This window comes from Ochotona princeps, chromosome 21 (genome assembly GCF_030435755.1).
Source record: "Ochotona princeps isolate mOchPri1 chromosome 21, mOchPri1.hap1, whole genome shotgun sequence".
Classification (NCBI taxonomy): Eukaryota; Metazoa; Chordata; class Mammalia; order Lagomorpha; family Ochotonidae; genus Ochotona; species Ochotona princeps.
The window spans coordinates 33,562,233-33,586,548 of record NC_080852.1 but is presented as its reverse complement, the minus strand read 5'-3'; the positions used below and the strand labels follow the sequence as shown (position 1 = coordinate 33,586,548).

General features: G+C 52.6%; 1 protein-coding gene across 1 annotated transcript in view; it reads right to left on the bottom strand.

The window, feature by feature from the left end:
• Window positions 1-2,825: 2,825 nt before the first annotated feature.
• CHCHD6 (coiled-coil-helix-coiled-coil-helix domain containing 6) overlaps window positions 2,826-24,316 on the bottom strand; it is a 240,173-nt gene continuing 218,682 nt past the window's right edge. The window contains exons 7-8 of the mRNA XM_012925941.2: window positions 5,254-5,389; window positions 2,826-3,056 (exon numbers count right to left, since the gene is read on the bottom strand). Of these exons, the coding sequence (XP_012781395.1) occupies window positions 3,051-3,056; window positions 5,254-5,389 (142 nt within the window). The 3' untranslated portion in view covers window positions 2,826-3,050. The remainder of the gene's footprint in view (window positions 3,057-5,253; window positions 5,390-24,316) is intronic.

The window sequence follows — 24,316 nt, the reverse complement described above, 5'->3', positions numbered from 1 at the left end:
TGCAATCAGCAGCTGCTCCCCTCGCCCTAGGGCAAAGTTCTTACAGAAACTATGGGGGAGAGACTCCACAGGAAAGAGCTGAACACATCCCAGAGCTGAGGGGATGTGGGCTCCGTGGAGGACTTGAGCCTTGAGTGGTGCTATACAGATAGCAGGCACCTCCTGGGTATGGGGTGGGAAGTCTATGCAGGGCAGGAGGAGGCAGGGTCTGGGGAAAGGGCTGTGAGCTCTGGACCCAGAGAAGGAGGTGGAGTGGTGGGAAGCGAGTGGGCAGGCAGGCTGGCCAAGTGAGGGCTGTGTTTTCTTTGCAAGGTCAAGTGGCAGTTTCTGAAGGTCTTGAAAGATCTTTGGACAGATGTGTGGATCTGGGGGGGCCTAAGAGCACTGTTAAATGAAACTCACAAAAGGCCATTGTTTTGGCTTCCCGCATGGGGCCCCAGCAGACTAGACCAGAGCCAAAGGGAGCCACTCATGCTACATGCTATCTAATCAGACTGTACTCTTAAATTAAAACAGGCGATTTTTCCTGAAGAAGCAGGAGAAACACAGCAACCAGTTAAAGGGGGTCCGGTTTATCTGAGCCAGCACGCTGAGAAGGCTCCCCCTGCCAGGACGGTACCTGTAACACCCAGTCCACCTGTCCTCGGCACCTGCCTTCTGCAGCCTTTTTCTCTCTAGAAAAGCCACTTTCTCTGCCTTGGCTCTTAGGAACACTCATTCTATGTTACAGAGTGAGGTGTTGCCCAATTTGAGTTGCAAATGAAAACTAATTAAGATCTTTAAACGGAATCCGTTGTAATTCTGCCTCCTGTCAGTGCTATGTAGGAAGTGGGGCTAGGGTAGCCCTGGGCAGCTTTGGGATTAAACACATAGAAGAAAGGGAGGTCAGGGGAGGGGTGCTGGGGTCTAGGTCCCTCCACGGCCCCCCTGGCCCCTGCCCACACTTTCCTCCCACCCCAAAGCCTCTGGAGAAGGGTTCTCCTCAGCTGCTGGGTCTGTGCCAACTGTGCAACCCACCTGCAGGCAGCTTTCTCCAGTCCCTGCTCTTGGCTGCCTCTTCAGACAAGGCTCTGCCCAGCCAGGAGACATCACCCTTGATCTTGTGCATTCCAAATAGAGTGCAGCTGCAATTTTACCAAGATTCTGCCCACCTGGGGACAAAGGGAAGTGAGGCTGCAGGCAGAGGGAAGGAGGTACTCGCCCACGAGGCTTGCTCCCACAGGCTACAATGGAACTTGATACTATATGGGTGAGCCTGGTGGCCTGGCCAGCTGTTAGACATGGCCTATAACTACCCACAGACCCGTGAGCAAGCCCAGTGAAGAAGCCGAGTGGACTGAGGCTAAGCTCTTCTCCGCAGAATCCTGCGCCACATAAAATGGGTGCTGTTTTAAGCAATGAGATCTGGGGGCTGCATGTCACCTGACAGAGTGAGCTGGTACAGGTTGGTGTGTGCTGCCCAGCCAAGGTGTGTGTGTTTCCCACCCTGGACCCCGACTTGATCTGCAAGTTGATCCTGAGAGATGAGCCTTTCGGACCATCTCAAAGGGCCTATTTGCTTCTGGCTGGAGGGTGGCTCTGATGTCACTTAACAAGGTTACTGCACCAGGTGACCTCTGCCCCCCCCTTCATCCCTAGCCCCACCCCTGCCCTGGGTCAGGACCTCTTTAATCCTCTCTGTGCTTCCTGAGCTTCTCCTTGCGGTTAGCTAGGCCGACCCAGAGCTTCCAGAAAGGCCAGGGCCCAGGGCAATGTTCCTCTCAGCTGAGGCACAGCCTGGCTGGATAGAGCTGTTTTTAGTGCACCTGCCCTGACAATTGGGCACTCCCCAGCCTACACGTTCCCCTTGAGTTTTGAGTATGTGAGAATGTGGGGGAGGAGCAGTGACGTTTGCACTGGGAAGGCCCAGCCAGGATTGCAGCTCTCAGCGCCAGATGGCGTGGGGACTCCCCAGGCAAACGTCAACAGGAAACCAAGGTCACAAGCAGAGTGGCTAGAGAATCACAAGCTCCACCCAGGCCCCTCCTGCTCCAGCATGTGCAGACCAAGGGGTGGCCAGCACCTTGGCTCGGTGGTGGTGAAGGTCAAGGCCAGCAAGGGCAGGTGTTTGGGCAGCCAGAAGCTGAGCACAGCCCAGGCCCCGTTAATGACCTGCCTCCTCTGCATGCCCATCAGTGGACTCACCCCAGCCCTCACCTTCCCCTTGCCCAGTCACCCTCAGAGCCCTGCCAGTGTGGCTCCTCAACCTGCCCTGGCTGTGTTTCCACACCTGCAGGTCCCGAGCCTGCCCACGCCCCATGGCTGACTGCAGTCCTCTCTGCCTTCTGCCCAGCTTCAGCCTGAGAGCAGAGCGACATCGTTCAGGGATCTGAGGGTGCCGCTCCCTGGCTGCCCTGGGACCCTCTGTCCTTCAGCCTGGCCCCGCCGCCTTTGCAGCTTTGTTCCCTGTCCTGCCCTGATTTGTTCTCCTCAGTCGCCCAGCCTAGACCCCTACTCCCCTTCCTGCACCTGCACCCCCATCTCCGGCCTGCCCCACACCCACCAGGTTTACTTCCCACGTCTGAGCACACGCAACCTTCCTTGGGAAGCGATCAGTTCCCCACTCCCACCCCCTTCCCCAGAAGAACCACTTTGCCCTCAGTCTGCCCTGTATCAGGTTCTGCCGTGGCCTTTTGCTGTCGCAGCATAACTACAGGTTTCCAGGTGTCTCCCCTAGCACCGCCTGCCCCTCCGTGCCTGCCTGCCTTACTGGACTCTGCAGCACCAATGTCCAACAGAGGGCTGGACACAGAGTGGGCAGCGGGGACTGCCTGCCAGGGAGCAAATGACTGAAAACAAAGACATCTGCTTTATTTGCTTTCGGTCGTGAGCACGCGCTCTGTTTCCCCTCAGAACGCAGTAGCCCCGAGCTCAGAGGCATAAGTGGGGGTCCCAGCAGGCAATGGCAGACCATGGTGGCTGTGGCTTGGGCTCCGTGGACTGTGGTCCTAAGATTGGTCCCTTCCTCAGGGCTCCAAGTCACCGCCAGGGCCAGGAGTGATGGCTGCTTCTCAACCCTGCAAGCAGAAGGGGTCAGAGTTCAGTCCCAGCCCTTGTCTTCCTGCAGGCCTGCCGCAGTTCCAAGCCTCAGCCAGCAACTGTTTCCCTGCAGCTGTGAGTGAGTCAGTCTCCCTCCTCGCCAGCTGGGTCCCCTCGAGACTGGGCTCGAGCCTCTGCACACCTGGGCCCCGGAGCCAGGAGGGGGATGGGCCTTTACTTGACACGTGTCCCTAGAGATAAGAGCTCGCACCACACGCCTTCCATTCCTGTACGCTCTGCAGCCTGCATGTCTCAGACAGTCATGACCCACTTCCGCTCTGTCACAGCAAGGTCCTCCCTGCTCTCTTATTTAATGACTCTGGATGTTTGCAACGAGACACAGAGAGTGCACCGGGGCAGCAGAGTCTGCACGATCAGGCCCTTGCCTTTGAGATGCTGTGGGGCTCCGTCTGTGGATCAGGGATGCTGGGCATACCCACGCAGAGGGATGCAGGCCAGGGCCTAGAAGGCAGCATTTGGGTGGCCAAGCTGCTTCCAGGAATGCAGGGTGGTGGGAGAAGCAGCCCGGCCCTTCTCCAGCCTCCACACCCTTGTGCTCTGCCACCTGGTTATTTCTAGAAGCAGATTCCTCTTTGGGGTCTTTCATTCCCTCATCTCTGGTTCTGCTTGGAGCCCTCCAAGGGGGAGGCTGCCAGAGGACAGAGACAATTTACTAATGCACAGGGTGCCACCCTCTTGCATGTGTGCTAAGCCAGGTCAAACATGCTCTCTCAGAACGCACATATACATACTGCATATCCTTGCCCTGGGGAGGTGAGAATCTTGCTGGTCCCTGCCATGGCCAGGTGCTCAGTCTCCAGTTTGCTCTTTCACAGTGTAAGGAGTGGGGACAGGGAAACAGGGGTTGGACCTGGCAGCGTCCCAAAGCCTGCTTAGGGCATGCGGGAGCTACTGCCTCACACTGGGCCTTAATGCCATCCTCTTTCATGCAACAGACATATTGGTGGACTGTACCTGTGTACGACATTCCTGTTGGGGCAGAGGCTGGGTCTGACAATGGCCACAGACGGGCAGCCAGGTGGAGAGGTGCAGGCCTGGGGACATGGGGGCTGGGCTCTGTTGGGAAGCCTGGTGCCATGGCAGGACCTGGGGGCTTTTGTTAGTAACAATTTGGCTATATGACGACCAGGGACTTGGAGCTCCCTCAGCTGGGTAGGAAAAGGATTTGGGGCAGGTCTCAATCTTGGTGACAAAATGGGAAACAATGACTTCATGAAGTGTCCACACTGGGGGTGGGGTCCAGCCCACAGGTGCCTGGCTCCTCCTGCTCACACTCTGTGGGGAGGGCTTGTGTCATCTTTGTGCTCAATTTGAAATCGAGCAAGTAGCTTTCCACTCGCTTTTGGTGACACAGGATGAAGCCTCTCTTTCTCCTCACACAGCCATCCCCCGAGCGGCTGCTGCTGCCGCGTTTAGTTCTGGCTGCTGAAGGACAGTTAGTGTTGCCATGGGGCGGGCACCTTGGCGAGGCTGGCATGAGCGAGCAGAGCAGTGGTGTGGTGCTCACCTGGTCTGGCTGGATGTGGGTCAGTTGAGAGGGAAGCACAGCTGGGGTTCATGTGGCCTCTTACCATGGCTGTTTTTACCACAGACTCCTAGAGTCGAGCAGTGGGAGGCCAGAGGTACTGGGGAGAAAGGATGGCACAGCTTGGGGAGTTGCACCTCAGGTGACCGGGACAGCCACTGGCTGTGGGCTGGAAAGCACCAGAACCAGGAATCCTTGCCAAGGAGGCAGGGGCCACTCCTCACCTTAGACCTGCACGCTGGTTGTGCCGTGGGGGCCACATCCACTCTTGGCCCTTTTCCTCCTAGGTCATCCTGGTTCTTGCCACAACTACCATCCTGGGCCTCCTCCATGCTCCCTGCTCCCAAGCACGCACAGGTGAGGAGTGTGGGGCACATGTGTGTCAATACCTTGTGTGTGTGTGGGGAGATGGGCTGGTTCAATGTAATGGCAAAGCAGACAGGAACCATGTCCCCTGGGTCACATGTCCAAGACCCTCATGGGCACACTGGAATGGGGAGAGGACTGAGGAAACCCTAGTCCTAAGAACCCTCCTGGGAGCTAACTCAGAGACTTCTAGGTAGTGTCTGATGGTGCCAAGCCAGGTGGACACAGGGGTCTGCCTCCCCAGGAGACAGGCAAGGCCTTACCTTGTGAGCGGTGCTCACGCAGTGCTGGTACGTCTTGACCAAGTCTGAGCACAGCAAAGCCTCATGCAAGTTGTCGCGATAGCAGCGCAGGATCTGGGCCTGCAGTCCCGAACACACGGGCTCCACCCTGCGGGGTCTGAAGGGTAAGAAGAACATGTGGGCTTGTGCTGCAAGTGCAGGGGAAGCCCAGGACTCTCCCCCGCCATGGGAAGGGAGAGAGATGATAAACATGACTCAACAGCCACGTGCCAGACACTGGCTACATCCTGATGTCCATGAGAGTACCTCTGACCTCAGAGGGAGACACTGTGCTTTACGTTCTGGAAGTGATAGGAAGGTCACAGGATCAAGCCCTGTGCTTGGTGGTTCAGGCTCGTGCTGCAGCAGATGCTGCCCGGGCTGGGTTGTGGCAGGCTCCTTTGCTACAGCCTGGGCACCCACAGGATGCCAGCAGGAGTTGTGGGCCTGACCCAGCAGGGGGATCCCTTGGAAGGCGGTACATCTCATCCTGGACAGCCCTCCTGGCCACACCCAGCTCTGGCTGGGCCTGAGTCCACTACTATAACCTGGTGATTTCCACATATTGTATGGGAAGTATCCCACCCCCAATACCTCACCCCGATTTTAAAATGAATTCATGTGGAACAAGGAAAATGGAAAACCTACAGAAATGAACAGAAAAGAAATTTTAAACTTTGTCCCTTTTCAGAAAGGACCCCTGCAGTGCTGTGGTGAGAACTTTACCAGTTTTTCTTTCTCCTTCAGTAAAGTACTTTCAGAATCCACAAGAAAGGCCCATGTTCACTTTTTGAGATTATGAAACTGAAACAAATACCCTGAAACAATCCGAAAGGTAGACTACGCTGGGATCGGTTCCCTTCCTGGCCTCTGAGGGTAACATTTCAGAGGCTGGGCTTCGGGTTCCCTCTTCATCTCCCTGCTCCCCTCTCCCCGCCCTCACCAGTCCCTTCCCTTCCTGCTTCTGGCCCACATACTCATTTGCACACTCGCAGCACCTGCATGTGGGGACTCTCTGAGTGTGCGCGCACTCTCGTATTGGCCCTCGGCAGACAGGGCATCTTGTGCTGCCTTTCTCACGCGTGCAAAGACCAAGCTGCCTCCAAGTTCAGTCGCACAGCTGTCAGCTGTGTGTAGCAGAGAGAGGAGGTGGCAGCCCAGGACCATTCTCTTGGCTTAGCTTGTTTGTACCTTTCTGGTTTCTGAACAGGTTGACAGGCCATGTCCAGAGAGGAGCTACAGTAGCACCTGACGGTCTTTGAGTGTTCAGTACCATTCACTGTGGAGGGCATTAAGGGGAGTTGTGAAAATGCAAAAGACAGTTCCTGGAGTTGCCGAGCTATAACGACTGCTATTATACACACTCTGCTCCAGACTCAGGAAGGGCAGACTTGTAGGTCAACCATCTTCCTGCCCAAAGTCTCCATATTAAAATCAGCCAGCCCTGGAGCAGCTGTGAGAGCAGAGTGACACCACTATTATTTTGAGATAACTCAACCAAGCCGACTCATCTGCTCGCATGGCAAGCAGCAGAGCCTTGGAGCACCATAGGACACAAGGTGCCCTGTGTTGAACCGTCTCATTCTACAGGTCTAGAGAGGCCACTTCAGGACTGTTATGCAGCTCAGCAATGCTGCCCAGGCCTGGAGCTGGGCCCTCTTGCTTGCCCCGTGTCACCCTCAGACCCTGGTCATCACACAGCAGGGTTTGAGGCAACAAGACGAGCAGCCTCTGCCTCCCTTTACCAGACAGAGCAATCCTTCTTTGTAGAACCTCACTTCTGGCTTTATCCTCTTGCCATCAGCAGGAACGGAGTCATCTGCCAGCCCTAAAACAACCCTGCTGACAAGGGCGGTCAAGACACTCACGTTTCGCTGAGGCCAGAAAGATTTGTCCCTGGGGCGTGAACAAAATGGATGGTTTATAAACTAAAGAGGCAGGAGGGAGGAGGGATGATGGGGTGGGGGTGCCCCGGGCTGTGACTTGTAATGTAAAGGATGTGACAGGAGTGAACCATCCCTTTCTTAGAAATTGGCAGGGGAGGGGTAAGGGGAAAGGGAGAAAGGAGGAGCTAAGGGTGGCCAGGCTGGTTCAGCCTGGTTCCTGACCTGGGCAAAGCATTCAATCTTATGCCATTTCAGTTCCTGAGGTCACCAGTCTGATTCATATCTACACTGTGTGGATTAATCTTGAACAGCCTTCTTCAGAGCTGCTTCTCTCTTTTTAGTTTATTCTTTGTTTTTTTTTTTAATTGGAAAGGTTGGTATACAGAGAGAAGGAGAGAAGGAGAGAAAAATCCTCTGTCTGCTGGTTCACTTTCCAAGTGGCCTCAATGGCCAGATCCAAAGCTTGGAGCCAAGATCCTCTGGATCTTGCATGCGGGTGGGTGCAGGGTCCCAAGGCTTTGGGCAGTCCTCAACTACTTTCCCAGGCTACAAGCAGGGAGCTGGATGGGAAGTGGAACAGCTGGGATACGAACTGATGCCAGTATGGGATTCTGGAGGATACAAGGCAAGGATACAGCCACTAGGTTATCATACTGGGTACCAGCCAGATGGTTTTTTTTGTTTGTTTGTTTATTTGAAAGGTAGAGAGACAGCAAAGCAGAAAAAGACATAAACAATGCAAGATCTGTCATATGCTCAATGGATTTATTCCTTAAATGCCCATAATAAGCAGGTGGAAGCTGGGAGCTGAGAGTTCCTTCTGGGTCTCCCACACGGGTAGCAATGGCCCAAGCACTTGGGCCATCACTTGCTGCCTGCCAGGATGTGCATGTGCAGAAAGTGGGATCAGAAACTGAAGGTCTGAGGCTTGAACCAGGGACTCAAGCACCGGAAGTGATGCCTTCTGGTTTGAACTCGAGGCTATGCACTCTGTGCAGACATGGTGCAGTGTCCTCTCACACCAGGGGATTACTGCTGCACTGTGGACACCCTGCAGGGCTGCCAGTCACTTGCAGTGTTGTCCTTTCACTCTGACCTCTCTTACGCTGCTCTTCATCACAATGGCCATGACAGAGCTTAGCCCTGGTAGAGGCAGGGTCTATCTTTGAAGCAGCCTCCTATCGCGTGCCCTCTGAGTGGGATTCTGGGAGAGACCACAGGGGTAGTGGCTGCAGGTGCACACAGGGGCTAGAATCAGATGAGCATTCATGATCTTCACGGAAAAGATGAATCCCTGGGAGGGCTAGGAGGAGCAGTCGCCCAGCCTGCTGCCTTGGAGCCAGAGCTCTGAGCCTCAGGCCTTACTCCTTCTGACACACATGTGCATTCTGGAAGACTCTACATGAGCAGAACAGTTTCTAAGTAGCCTGTCCCTCTGCCCATGGCTAAACAGGAGCTCTGAACTCTCTGGCTTCCCTTCCTGCGGCCTCAGGGCCCTGGACTGGCTCCCTGTGCAACTACAAAACAAACCTCACAGAACCCCTAGCGGGCTCTCTGTTCAGCAGAAACTGGGCCATGGTGAAATCTATCCCCTCTGCACCACTGTCACCTCTGGGATGGTGGAGGCCTTCCTCTGGGGTTTATCAGGAATAATACGAGGAGACAGAATGGTCGGCAAATGTCAACTGGAAGAAATTTCACCCATCTGTCTGCAAAGAGGTTCTGAATAGGCTAAGACAGGCAGAGAGGAGCTCCTGAAATGGAAGCTTGTTCCAAACTCTGGCAGGGTCAAACTATTCAGGAAAGTAGGTATGCTCTATCTTGGCTTACCCCCGACCCAGGGCTGGGCCATAGCGACCCTATCCTGTGATGCAGGCAAAACAATTGAAACCTTTGCAGACATTCAGGCTTGCGAATGGGCATTTCTCAACTGCACAAAGAAAGGTATTCACAGCATCGGGTGAGCTCTCCGGGAATGGAAACAAGTCCTAGACCCTGCCTGAGGGAACATTTGCCACAACAAGGATGCCTGTCGTATGAAAACTCACTGGCTGTGTGGCTTTGAGGGTGTTTTCTCCGTTCAAGTCAGTGTGAGGTGTCTGGTCTCTGAGGACTCAAGGGCAATACCAGGGAAGCCGTCTCCCCTCACTGGCTTGGAGTTCTCTCATCTTCATGATGGCAAGAGGAATATCACCTGATCTAGAAGATGAAGACCAGGGGGGAAGTTAGGAGTCACAGCTCCCCATCACCAATCTGCTTGTCTGTATGAGAAACTGAGGCAGGGCTGAGACTCAGGGTGGAGAAGGGTGCACCTGTTGGAAGCCCATTGGGGTCCTAGCAATGGTCAGTGGAGACCATCTGAAATATGCAGCTTTAGGGAGGGTCCTCCAGGTGTCGGGCCAGGAGGGGTGATCTTATTTCAATAAGCCATTCAAGGCCAGGTTAGGAACTCAGCCGGGCCAGCAGTATGCCCTCCTCAGGCATCTTAAGCAATAATTGAGCTGGGCAATTATGGCGTTCCTTCACCAAGGAACCGGCAGACACCTGAGGGTAGGGCCTTGGACCAGCAGAAGAAGCACATGTTTTGGGGTCATGCAAACCAGGGCTGATGCTTTAGTTTTACCACTTCTCAGTGGGTCAGTGGGTCACGGCCAGAGGAGGGACCCAGCCAGCAGGAGTCTTGCACTGCCTAAGGTGGTCCCACCTGCACAGCCTGGCTGTCCTAGGCCCTCAGTCTTCCACAAGGGCTGTAATGGCCATGATAGGGCAGGTGAGTCTGGGTACCCAGTGAGCAGGTCCCAGAGGGTCACCTGACTCCTAGCCATCCTGGCCACTCAGGACATAGGCACATGCCTGTGCTGACCCCCATCTCCATGCTGGTACTTACACAGACCCCTCCTACTGCTTTGTCACTCCTCTACCTTCGCCATCTACCTGCTCCAATCAAAACACACCCATTTCTCAAAAAATCTAACAGCATTCAAACCTTAAAACCCCAACTGTCTCATTTTTCACTCAGGCCTCAGCAGCTTATGTTTTCCACAGGGGTACTGCCCCAGGTTCCCCTCCCACCCACTCTTCTGACCCCTTCGCCTAGGCATCATCTGCTCTTCTTGCTCAAGCCCTCCCCCTCCCTCATCTGTCACCTCACTGCACGGCCAAGCCGACTGCATCCATCATGCTGAGGCTTAGAGCTCTGGCACCTGTGGTCCCAGATCTTCCTGCCTGTCTGGTTCAGCATTCTGGTTTTCCTACACTCACCGTCTGCCTTGGTTCGGGAACATGCTGGGCCCCTGTTTCCCCATCTTGCTCTACATGTCCAGTTAACACTTGTTGTCCACTACTGATGCGGGCAGCATCTGCAAACCCACAGGGAGCAGCAGGTCTGGCCCTCACCCCAGCATCTCCTCCTCTTGCATTTCTAACCTTGCTTAACAGCTTCAACACTCAGCCACTTGCGTACCCAGAGCACCTCGACTTCTCACACCTCCCCACCCACAACAGAGCTGCCACTTTATATCCAGGACAGCTACTATTCCATGCTCCTGTCTCCACTGCCATTATAAAAAGCCTCTTGAATGGTCCTCCTTATTGTCAGTCCATCAGGGATGCGCTGAGAATAGAAAGCAGGTTACAAATTTCTAAAATGCCAAACCAGGTTAAAAAAACAACCACCAAACTCACGTTGGTGACCACAGCATCCTGGGCCAGACATCATCTCATTTAAGTCCCAGGACAGTCCTGTAAGGCAGGAGTAAAACTTTTCATTAAATGCAAATACAGTAGCTCAGGGTGACAAGCAGCTTGGTCCAGACCACTGCATGCAAAGCAGAACCAGGACCCAGGTCTGAGCCCTATCCAGACTTGCTGGCGCACTGTGGCTCCCACAGCCCTCCTGTGGCCCCATTCAGCCTGGCTGTGCACTTGACACCACTCCCCTGCTAGATTGAGTGCTCCAAGAGGACAAGATGCTAGACAGGATGCCAGGTGGGATGCTAGGCGCGATGGCAGGTGGGATGTTAGGTGGGATACTAGTTGGGATGCTAGGTGGGACACTAGGTGGTCCCCATGCACAGTGCACTAACCTTCAGTGAGATACCCAGAGCTGGCTGGAGCACCTTCCTTCTGCTTCTACTCCTCTCCAGCCCTGCTCCCTTCTCCTTCAGGCAGTCTGTCCTGACAGTGAGACCTCCTTGGGTCCACGGGCAGTGGTATCATACCCTCCGGGGCAGGTCCCACAGTGAATTCTGACACACTTGTCTGTCTGTCTTCTCACAGGACCTGGGGGCTCCTGGGCAGACCCAGGTCTGCCCTGTGACCTCCTTGGCTTGGAGCTGGCAGCAGGGCCAGCTTGGTGAAAAGCATGTGACCGGATACATCCAAGACTGCCAGGAAGGACAGCAGGAGGGAAGGAAACCTGCTTTATAAAGCAATGACTGTGCCACACACTTTCCCACTGCTGAACTGAACTGAACTCATGCAGAAATTTCATCAGATAAAGAGGATGCACCCTCTGCAACTTCCAGCACCGTCCCAACATTCCCAGCCTCAGAATCGGGGTTTGAGCCATATCGTCCAGACTGAGTCAGCGTGGTTCCACTGACAGGCTGGAGCTGAAACTGTGACACTCCCCAAGGATGCAACACTGGGTCTCCAAGAGCTGCTGCCTGTCACTCAGTGAGAAACAGATCTAGGACCTGTCTTTAGCTTTCCAGTGTTACAAGCCCAGAAGCTCCACATCTGGCTTCAGTTAATGTCTGTCATTTCCAACCGAAAATGGTGTCAGGAAAAACTGACCTGGTGAGGCTGCAGCTCCCCAAGCTTCTGAGACCTCCCCCTACACATGCAAAGGTCTGTAGCTTGCAGAGTTGTCCCCAAATCCACAGCTGATGTGGGATCTGGGCTGTGGCAAATGTGGTGATCTAAGATGAATTCATTCTGGGATGGGGGTGGCCCCTAATAGTAGAAACAAAATCAATCCAATTCATACCCTTCCACGAAGAAGAGATGAGCACAGAGACAGCCACTGGAGAATGCTACGTGTGATGGGGGAGATCCTGAGAGGTGCACCTGCCAGCCACAGAGCACCGACAGTGGCCAGCAACACCAGAAGTCTGCAGAGAGGCACATGGCACATTCCCCCAGAGCCTCCAGAGAGGCTGGCCCCGAAGCACCTTGCTTTAGGACTTGGTTTCCAGAACTGTGAGTGATTATATTTCTGCTGTTTAGAGAGACCATGCCTTGGGTACTATACTGGGCAATTCGGGGAGCCTATGGTATCATTTAGGTAGAAAAGGATTTGGCCAGTCCTCCAGAGGCCAATGGGGAGCAGTGAATGGGCACAAGTTACCAGGTGGCCAATGCTGCCTTCCTAACGGGGAGCAGCACATGCTGTACCCACTGCAGGCCATGTTCCGGGCAGCGTCTCTGTGTGGCCTCTCCGATCCTTGATGCTCTCAGTAAGGCTTCATCTCCATTTACAAAGCTGATTGCTGTAAGACACAGGGAGAGCTGAAACTCGTGACAGGTCTACACACTCCCTTCTGTGCTCCCATGAATGCCTTCCATGATGGGAGAATTCTGGCTGAGGGCCTGGCTAACGGGACAGGAGAAAGAAAGTGGCATGTCTCTAGGTAAACAGCAGAGGTAGGTGGTAAATTTGGGCTCGTTGAAGAGTGTATCTGGGCAGACCTGTGGGCCTGGTCATTCCGAGAAGCAATATTTTGAGGGTCTAATGTGTGCTAGGAGACTATCACAACCACTCGGCGAGCAAGGTATTGCTGTCCCGTTCTGCTGATGGGGACAATGAGTCTCAGAGAGACTTGGGTGACTTGCCCAGTGTCACACAGCAATCAGACTGATCCAAGAGAAGAAAGCCTGCAGAGTTTGCCTGCATGGCCCCTTCTCCTCACACTGAGCCACGTAAGCTCTTCTGCTTTGGGGAAACTCCAAACAGCTTTGAAAGAGGAAGACAAGCAAGGGTGTCAAAAGGAAACAAAAGATTGTCTCCCAAACCACAAGTCATGCAGGACTTCCTGGTGGAGGCAGAAGCTTGCCAGTACCATGTGGGGAGCGTGGGAGGCTAAGAGCTAAAGACCCCACAGCAGAAGATCAGGGAGAAGATGGTGAAACACAATGCATGAAGCTGATTGAGAACAGGGCAGGCAGGCAAGTAGGAAAAAAAAAAAAAAAAAAAAGGAAACCAACTGGCTGCAGTGAGACAGGCCCGAGTCGGTGCCAGTCTGTAGCAGTCTTCCAGCGGTGAGTGCTGGTGCCTGTGAGACAGCCCCAGAGTCTTCCTCGTTCCCTCCAGCTGACTCTCATGGCTGAGTGCACCCAGCCAGTGCCTGCTGGCATGTGCGCTCCCCAACTCCCTATGTGCTCTCTTCACTTTATTTAATAAATGGAATCTCATCAACTTATCCTTCTTCTATTATCACTGCTGACATCAATCTGATAATATTGGCCTGGTGTGGAATTGGGCTATTATATGTCCTCCTGATATTTAATTTCAGAGAAACATCGGCAGGGGGGTGGTGAATATATGGGGCAGGCTTTTTATTACAGGCAGCAATAAGGAGATTCCAACTGAATTAGACATTCATCTTCGTCAGGGTCCATCCAGCTGTTCAGGAGGCGTTTCTGCCTTCACCGTGGCCGGGTCGAGTTGCTGGTTACTCAGGACTTGCATGGGGGCAGCTACAGGTAGAGTGCCATTCAGCCTGGGCAAGGGGAAACCAGACATCCTGCCGTGGACTCGTTTGCCTCCAGGGTCATTGTCAGCTGCTGGAGGCCTCTGCCACTCCATCCCTCAGGCAGAGGGGCCAGGAAAGCACAGAGTACACCCAAGAGGACAGGAAACGCAAATGGGGCCCTGGCCACTGCCTTGGATTCTGCGCAGGAGAGGCAGCTGTGGCAGGGATCTATGACTACTCCCACGTGCTCCACACAGAGGCACAGGCAAGCATACCCACCCCTGCCCCCCGCACTGGAGAAGGGCTAGCCCACCTCTGTTTCTTTGTGGAGAGAAGTATGCAGAGATGCACCTGCTGCCCTCAGAGGTGCCCACTCACCAGATGCCTGGCAGGGTCCCATTCTGGCACACTCTGGCTTTGGTGATGTGGAAGGAAAGGGTAAGATCAAAATGTCTCTGACGTTTCACACTGAAGATACCAACCGTGCCAGTGGTGGAAGAGCTTGCTAGGGCTGCTTCTACCAGAGAGGCCTGCCATGGAGTCCTCACAGCTGTGGCCACAGAGGGCTGCTTGAGGCTCTCAGACACAGCATGACATGGACTTCCCCAACACTGGTACTGGACCAGGAAGGGTGCCAGGGCACAGGTGACTAACGTGACTTCCCGATGCCAGCTCCATCCCTCATGGAGGTCTGGGTGTCTCCCTGAACCATCTCGGTCAGTTCCCAGTTGACAAGTATCCTCCCTCCGGTCCCACTCACTACTGACACCAACTCCAGGGAGCTTTCTGATGTGTAAGGACACACTCTGTGCCCTGGGTCCTAGGGACTGCCTCAGGGCTCCCAGCCTCCAAGGTCTGGCCAGCTCACAACTATCACACTTCCCTGTGAGTCCAGATGGGATGCTTGGTTCCCCTCCCGGCCTCCTCCCACAAGGCCTCTTCCCCCCGAGAGGCCCTTCTGTGAGGGCTTAGAGCCCATTCTGTGGCTGCTTAGAGTAAATGAGGAAGGACTTCCCTCCTTCAGGTGGCAATAGTTTTCCACATGCCTTACAACCCAGGGACTACTCAGGACAAGCCCTCTCAGAGTCTACACCTCCACAAGGCATACAGGCAGGGCCAGCTCTTCAATGTGGCTTTCAGAACAGCCCGCCATGCCATACCCCGAGGACAGGTCAGCCTCTTTCTGCTTCAAAACCCTGATGCAGCCATCTGCCAGGGGACACCGAACAACATCAAGGATCACCTCCCTTCTGGCAGTTTCCAAAGGCACAACTCTTCTCAATGTTGAGGTGATGAGAAGATGGTCAGAAGAACTGTCCTCTGGCAGGGCCTGGGGTCTTCTCTGTGGGAGAGGTCCCGGGGCTCCGGCTCAGGGACCCAGCTCAGGGACTCAGGGCTTGCTGAGTTCACTGACATGGCGCCAAGCTAGGGCTCTGTGGGTGCTGACTGACTGCAGACGCTGTTCCTCAGAAAGGCTTCCTGAGCTCTGGGGACAGAGCCCGGGGCTCAGTACCCTCCGTCATCAGAAACCAAGTGAGCATAGACACCAAAACGGACAGTGGTGACCTTCAGTGGTGGCCATGATGTGTCCCTTGAACTGCGAGGGTTCATTTGCTTACGTAAAGAGACCCTCACTCTAATGACAAAATATTTGACTGGGTTTGTCAGACAATAGCCACAAGCCTGCCCTCAGCTCCCAGTGCTGGGCCTCTTCCCAGTAGAGTTCTAGGTTACAGTGAGAAGAAGTCATATGAGATTCAGATGAGTGGAGACAAGGAGAAGTCATGCTTTTTGGAGGTGGGTGGGCAGCCAGGGGAGGGCCCACAGTGCTTCCCAGCAGCTTTTGAGAAGCACCAGATTTGGGGATGGGTATGAACAGCCAGCGGAGAGTCCGAGAGATCTGTAACAATTCTAGCAGCTTCTAGAGAAGCGTAAGCCCTTGAGAATTATCAGGCTGCACTTTTCAAGTCAGCACCCTAGGCCTATCTACCCTGGCCTGTGAGTGGCTTCTTCTTTGTTTCCTTTAGAAAGTCACGTATTTATTTGAAAGTCAGAGTGAGAAAGAGAGAGAGAGTTCTTCCATCCACTGGTTCACTCCCCAAATGGCTGTGATAGCTGGGTTGGTCCAAAGCCAGGAGCCAGGAACTCCAGCTGGGTCTCCTACATGGCTGGCTGGGACCAAAACACCTGGGCCATCCTCTGCTGCCTTGCTTGGCACATTAGCAGGGGGCTAGCTTGGAAGTGGAACAGCCAGGTTTGAAATCAGTACTCTAATATAGGATGCTGATATCACAGTTGGCAGACAGCTCACTGTGCCATACACTACTCCCCACAGAGTGGCTTCTGTTTCTCAACTCAGTGCCAAATGGCACAACCCCCTTTCTCCAACCCCAAGCACCCAGTCCTCTGCTTCACCGCCACTAATGTTCACGCCTGCTGTCTGCCCTCAAGCACCTACCTGGCTAACGCTTCTATCCCTTGGTGCTGTTTTCTCACAGTTCTTGCCTTCACATGACTATGTCTTTCCATTCATCTACCCATCTGCATCCACACTGACCTCTGAGTGGTTGCTGGAGCCATACTTGATGAGGGGCAGTAGAAGATCCCAGGTGAACTTGCATCGAGCATCTAACAGGAGGAGGGAGTCATAAACTTGTAAGCCCCTATATATAAATGTGAGATGTATAAATGTGATGGGGACAGTGGAAGGCAGGCATCCAGCTCCCTGACAGACCTGGCCCCAGAGTTTTCCTGGGCAAGGGGACCAAAGGACAAATTGCTTCCTGTGGATCCACAGAATGGAGGCTGGAATCCTAGGTTTGGCTCCTAGACTCTCAGGAACCTGCTGTCACATCTCTGCTTCCACTGCCCTAATTCAGACTCCCCACACCTCTCTCACAGTTTCACCCTGGTTGCTCAGCACTTTCTCTCTCCTTTGGTCCACCCACCACTTTGCCCCCAGTGGGAGTAAATGGTAATTGGATTTTAAGTGCCCAGTTTGAAATTCTTCAACAATTCATGGCACCTTATTAGTTAGGTAGAATCAAGTGCTCTCCATGTGGCATTCAAAGTCCTTTACAACCTGCTGCATAAGCTCTGCCACCTTCAAGCCACAGGGCTGCTGTCTTCTGTCTCCTGATCGCCGGGTTCTCCTGTGACCCCAGGATTGTGCACACGTTACTTGTCTGCCCGGCAGCCCTGAGAGTCAAGCTGCCTAGTAAACTGACCCCATTTCCATCTTCTGAAGAACCCCCTGGTCCCACTCCCAGACTAAGGTACTCCTGTGCCAGGAATAGAAATGGCAATTCTACAAGTACCCCCGAGGGCCGACAGTGTGATTCCCCACAAGGCCAGAAGCCACACCTGCCAGGAGCCTACACCTGGACTCTGCAGCATGCAGAGCTCTCACGAACCACAGTTTGTTCCCTCTCTGCCTACAAACACCTCTGGTTGCTCATTTGTTCCCAGGCTTGCTAAAGCTGCACACTGCAGGTGCTAAACAGGTAAGTGGCAAGAAAAAGCACTGCAGGCCATCCTTTCAACATGCCCCATGTTGTCCTGGGTGTGCACCTTGGCTCCCACACTTTCTTCACTAGAACATTCTCTCTGCCCTCTGTTCACCCCCCAAGACATCACACAAGCCCCTACACATACTCTTCTGCAGGGATCCTGGCCCAGTGGCTCCTTCTCAGTTTGCACAGGTGTCACATTTATGAACGGTGGTCCCCTGTGAGTATGCTTCAAGCCCCTGCCTCTCCTGTCCCTTCAGTGTGGAAGGAGCAGTACTGACCCTGGCCTGCTCACCTGTGGATGTGTGGGGGGAATGGGTGGGTGGGTGATCCCACACACTGCCTACCACCCTTGAGAACACCATGCATACTGCAGGCCAGTCACATGGGAGCCATCTCTCTATGAGACAGGAGTGCCTGGGAGGCGGATGCAACAGTGTCCTTAATCTCTCCGTTCCCACAGTTTTGCAGAAATATGTATCTGCAGGGAGCAGATATTCCATAAAAGAGGCAGGGCATCAATAATTAACAGTCATCAGGGCTCTACCTTCTCACAGTTTCCAGGGAGAAGTGACTCCATCCTACACATGCACCGGCTGCTGAGGTCTGGCTTGGGGACTCTGTAACCTGGTAGGCCCATCACTGGGCCAACCACACAGCCCTTGTTCTCAGGAATTTGTTCTGGGCCACACTGCACCCCGTCCGTACTTTCTCACCTTTCCTGTTCCCCCTCCCCAGCCTTATCCTCATATCCAGTTTGGAAAGGCCACATCCTCTCCCAGGAGAATTTGGGAGTCTTCTCCAATCTCTCCCCATGTTTGTCTGCCAAGACTCTGCCAGCAGCCAGCTCTGCTCCTGCATCCCAATAGATGGAACCCCACAAAACCCCACCAGGTCTCAGGCTAAAAGGCAACTCTCTAATCTTATCTCCTTCACCCAGTCTCACTGGTTTTTAAGAAAGTCCAATTTATCAGTCCTACCCTTCATAAATTTTACCTTTGGTGTTGTATCTAAAAAGTCATTCCCCAAAATGCAAGGTCATCGAGATTTTTCTACTATGTTATCTTCTGGGAGTTTAATAGGTTTGTGTTTTACATTTAGGCTCCATGTTGAGTTAATGGTTGTGACACTCACTGTGTTTTAAATTGCAGAAATGTTTTATCAGCTGACATCTCACACACAATATCTCAGTGAATAAACAGATCAGTGAAGGTCCTTCACCTCTCCCCATGCTCTGCTGTGAGCACTTTTAGAAACTATAGCTCATGGAAAGCCACACTGACCAGGGGTCTTCTGAACGAGAGCCCCAGCTGCTGGGTCTGTGTTTTTTATGTGATAGAAGGTAGAAGAACAGCCCCCATAATTCTCTGTGTGAGTGATATGAGAGAGGTCAATGGGGTCCTTTAGGACCCCCACGTTCCCCTGTTTCTCAAATGCCAGCCAGGGCAAGAGAGGGACTGTTGGGCATGTGTTCTTAAAATGTTGGCCTCACCTTCTTCTGCCACACCTTGGTTCAAGTCAGAACTGACTTCCTTTAGCACAGTCACAGGACCAGCCACTGGCTACTGGACTGAACTCAGCAGGGCAGAGAGAGGGAGTCACATCCCACAGTAATGCAATGGGGAAAGTTGGGCTCGGCCTCCCTCCCTTCCCTCCCCCCCATTCTAAAGGCTGTTCACTTGAAGCTGCTGGAGGACTTCTAAATGTTTTCAGAAAATACAGAACAAAAGCCTTTCTAACACTCTCCCCCACTCCCAGCAGAAGTCAGGGGAAGTGGAGCCACCAGGAAATGGTAACAGGTAACATGAGGGGATGTGGAAAGGCAGGGGCACTACTGTGAGATTGGTCATACTGAGCACAAAAGTTCACAGATTGTGCTTATGCTGACTGTAACAGATGCCGGGTCTCTTGCTTTCTGCTAAAGGAATTCTAAACATGGAAAAGGGAATGTAACAAAGGACCCTTGGGTACTGGAATTAGAAGTGTCAATATGAACTTGGGGGGGATTTTAGATATACACTAACATGAAAATCCTTATAGACACAGACACCATGTGCATACAAGCACCACAGGTCGATGTCCACGTAGGCCATGTATTTCCTACCTCCACCCAGCAGCAGTGACACTCCAGTAGCAGTGAGGACACACAGAGATCTGATCTTGCTTTCTAAAGCCATTCTCCAAACAAAGAACCAGGTTCTTTGGACCAATGGCTCTTTCCAGATTGGGAGCAGAGAAAGAACAAGATAATCCTGGAACACCTTGCGCCAGGAAATATTTGCTCAAGGTAATGGAGACATGTGTTGAAAGGATAGAAGAGTCTGGAGCACCAAACCTAGTTCACTCTGAGTATCAACATAAATGACAGTATGTACTACAACCCAATGAATAAATGTGATATTTCAGCCTTTACTAACATAATATAAAACCACGTGGGGGAAGTAAAACTCTTCCTTTGGTAGCATATCAGTTCAACCATCAGTGGTGGCTGATTCTGGCGAGAGTTGTCCATGGGCATTAAGCTGAGGGGCAGAGGCCCACAAACACCACTTATATCCTGAAGGAAAACGAGTGCTTTGCAGCAGAGTGCAGCTCTAGGTCAACATCACCAGTGGCACACTGGTGACCTCCTGAACGCCCCGATGGGACATGCTAGGAAGAGCACAGCTCCAGTTTTGGATTCTTCCTGCTAAGAACACACAACTTGAACATGGCGTGAGGAAACATGGAGAGGAGGCAGGTTTGGCGTCAGCCTGCAGAATCAAAGTTTGCACTTTCTTTAAGACTGTCAAGGTCATGAGAGGCCAGAAAGCTGAGGACGCATGATGACTGACTGCAGAGCAGATTTGCTAGAGGCCAGAAGGAGAACCCAGAGGCTATTGGGGCAGCAGGTGAAATGCCGTTGGCAGCATGACGGTCATGTTGCATCTGTGTTGGTTTTCTAGTTGGAAGGGAAAACAGCAGATTACTGAAGTGTGTGATTCACATGAGTTCACCATCTCATTTCTGCTCAAGTATGTACTTGGCCTTTGTGAACACACATTGATGTCACCGAAACAGAAGCAGGGAGAGGTCTGGGAAGGTATTTAAAATTTCTTTTATATTTTTCTATGTTAGAATTTTAATAAAACAATATTTACGTATTGTATTTGTAACTTTAAAACCATCATTTTGATAACCTTTAAAGAAGTACATAGGCTTCCACCACTGCTGCCTCAGCCAGCTGGCTGCTTCTGGAACCACTGCCCCAGCCAGGCTCATAGGGGCTTAGGCGATGGAGATGGTGCCAGTGGGGACGTGCAGGGACCTGGGGACTCACACCCTGACAGACAGAGTGAGTCTGGAGATTTCTCCACATGCTTGATCATAAGCCAGGAGGCGAGAGGGAGGTGAGGGTGGGGCCCTGGGTTAACATGTTGTTGTGGTATGCTGGTGGACCGGGCTGGGGAACCCATGTGCTCCCGGGCACAGGGACTGTGGATTGCTCAGGAAAAGGGGCAAGGGGATGTCGGGAGAGAGGATCACTGAGGGAGTGTGTTGCAGCTGTCTTCTGAGGGACTCCACCAACAAGGCCACTGTACTTGCAGGTAAGTCAGGGGGCTGAGGCTGAGCTGTTTGGAGGGGGGAAGACTCAGGACTTTCATGAGTCAGACTGATGTACCAGTCCACATGGAAGACCTGAACTGGGCTAGTTAGCTTGGATCACAGCTGATCACCACTCGCAGTGCATGATAAAGCTAGGGCTGGGGCCTACCTGGCAGGGCTAGATCAGTATCCACCAATGGGAGTCAGAACAGGGGATGGGTAATGTTAGGCTGGGCCATAACACTAACTAGTACATGAGAGAACCAGGTTCGGGGGCAGATTCTGTGTGGGGTATGAGGGCCCTCCCCTGTGGAACTTTAATTTCCACTGGTTTGCTTAACAGCTGGGGGTAGTGATGGGCTAAGCCAGGCATGACTACAGAACCCTCTGACACTCACTGGTACGAGGGTTGAGCACAGACCAGGTTGGTCGAGGCATCAGTACTTGTAGTCACACCTTAGAATAGGATGTGGGGTGGGGCAGGCCACAATATCTACAAGTTCATACAAAAGCTGGGACAGAGGGGGAAGACTCTGCCGGGTAAGAGCCTATTAGCTATTGGTACATGCGAGATTTGGATCTGAGAGTGGCTCTGGTGAGGGAACTTGGAAAACTTCCCTGGTGGGCTGTAGCTCCCGCTGGTGAGCATCTGATTCAGGCCTGGGTGTTGGTCAGACCAAGCAAGGTAGCTCCTCCTGACGGTAAATGTGTGGGTTGGTTCTGGAGAGGGAAGGACCAGACAGGGTCAGGCAGGGTTGGGCTAACCTTAGCTCTCTGGTATGTGCAGAAGCCAGGCTGAAATGCAGGTCATGCCAAGCTAGGCTATCACATCTACCAGTTTCTATGAGCCAGGGGGAACAGACTGGGCAGGACTAGGCTACAGCACTCGCCAGTGAGAATTGGGACTGGGAGCAGGCCAGGTCAGGTCAGGCTGCAGTATCTGAGGGTAAAGGCCAAGATGGGGGATGGGCTATGCTGAGCTGGATCAGAACAACCACTGGCATGTGCAAAATCTGTGGCTGGAAATAAGCCTAGTTGGTGAACTAAGGGGACACCCTGGTTGGGTTGTGGTTTCCATTGGTGAGCATGAGAGCTGGAATTGGTGGGGGGCGGGGGAAAGGTGGTCTCAGTTGGATATGACTGCAGTATCCCTCAGCATCAGTGTGGACTGGTTCTGGGGTGTACCAGACTGGGTTAGACTCCAGCATCCACTGGTGCTTGTGAGAGCCAGGGAGGGTGTAGGATGGACTAGGTTGTCTCAGTATTCCCTGAGCCATGTGAGAGCTGTGTCTGGGGGGATATACCAGGCGTGGCTGGGCTGTGGAAACCAATAGTAAGAACCAGAACGGATGTGGGCCAGCTGGGCAAGGCCACTGTTCCAGCTAAGACAGGAGGTGGACTAAGTCAGCTGGGCCAAGGACCTGCTGGTATGTGGAGATCTGCCACTGAGAGGAGACCTGATAGAGGAGCTTGGGAAACTCCCTGCAGGTAAGTGCAAGAATCAAGGTTGGGAGCAGCCCAGACCAGGCTGGCAGTTCATAATACCCACTGGCAGACTTAACAACCAGGACATGGTGCAGGATAGGCTGGGTTGGGCCATATTACCAGCCAGTTCATATTAGGGCTGGAACAGGGAGCTGGCTAGGCTGGGCTAGGCTGCAGCACCCACTAGCATGAGCTGGAACTGGAGACAGAACAGGGCAGGCTAGGCCAGGCTACAGTACTCACCTGTAAATGTCGAGGTGAGGCAGGCCATGCTAGACTGGGCTACAGCACCCAGTTTCAGCACACATGAGACTCGGGGTGGGGTGAGCCCGGTAAGGGGGCTGTGGGGGCTCCCCTGCTGGGCCATTGCTCCTCCTGGAGAGCATGAGAACTGGGTATAGACAGACCAGGCTGCAGCTCCCACTGGTGTATGTGAGGGCCGAGTGTGTGGTGGAAGACCATAGTTTCCAATTTTTCTTTTTCTTCCTCCTGTATCTACGGGAAGTGGGGGGAGAAGAGGAGAAGCCACACCCAGCCTGTCAACCACCTCAGTACCAAGAGATGGGGAACCTGATGTCATCCCAGAGTCCTCGATGTGGTCCATGCTCTAAGAGTTCTTCAAGTGGTTTCAATAGTTGATTAATCCTCAACCTTTCCCACCCTAATCAACTATGTAAACATCATCAAAAATAAAATTTTAAAACAAAAAAAACAAGCTTCTAAGCACAAGAAAAAGTACATATACACTCACGTGAAATTTTGGATCTGTCATCATTTTAAGATTCTGCAGTGAACTAGCAAATTGATCAATGTGTAAAGGACAAATTTACTAGATGTAAAGCACCAGCACTGTATTCAGATGGACTTAAGAAGTCCATTTCTTACAGTGTAATTCACACATACACACACACACTCCATCTTCTAATAATTCTAGAAAGTGGAGGGATGCATGAAATGCAGAATAAAGTCGTACTTGTGCAAGAAATATCTGTTGAATTATAAGGGGCAAATACAGGATGCACTTCTCTCTGAAACTCAAGAATAGAAATTCCAAATCGATTTGCTCAGAGAGAGAGAGAGAGAATCAATTGAGCAAGAGTAAGTTCTGGCATATTTGTTAAAAGAACAGTCATGTTACTTTGGCACCCTCATCTAGTTCCATCGCTGCCAGGTATGTGGCAGATAAGGTTCCTGCTTTCTACATTGTCACAAGTCACAGCTGTCACAAGCCAGTGGCCTCCTGGCTGGAAGCCCTTCCAAGGCATTCTTCTTTCCTCCTGGCATACTGCGCCCTACACACCCTGTACTCATGCATGCATATTGCATCCACAGGCATATTCATCACTGGGAAGATTCAGGCCAGAACAATAGTCTTTTTGAAACTTGCATGAAACCGAGCATAGGCAAATCTAATTTCCTGTATTTGCATTTGAAAATAATCAACTGGGAGGCAGGCATTACAGCACAGTGTGTTATGCCACCACTTGGGACGCCTGCATACCATATATGAGTGCTGGTTTGAGTCCTGGCTGCTCTATTTCCAATCTAGCTTCCTGATAACATGCCTAGGAAGCAGTAGACAATGGCTCAAGTGCTTGGGTTTCTACCACTGATGTGGGAGACCTCAGCAGCATTCCAGACCACCTACTTTAGCCTGGTCTGGCCTTGACTGTTGTAAGTACTTTGGGAGTGGACAAGTTCTCTCTCTCTCTCTCTTGCACGCGCTCTTCCTCCCTCTTCCCCGCTCTCTGTCACTGCCTTTCAAGTAGATGAAAATGAATATATAAAATTTTTGATAAATAAATAATCAAATGCATAAGGCTAGGATGGGAGAGTCATATCTCAACAGACTTAATATACTCTTTCTAGATTGTTTTCTTAAGAC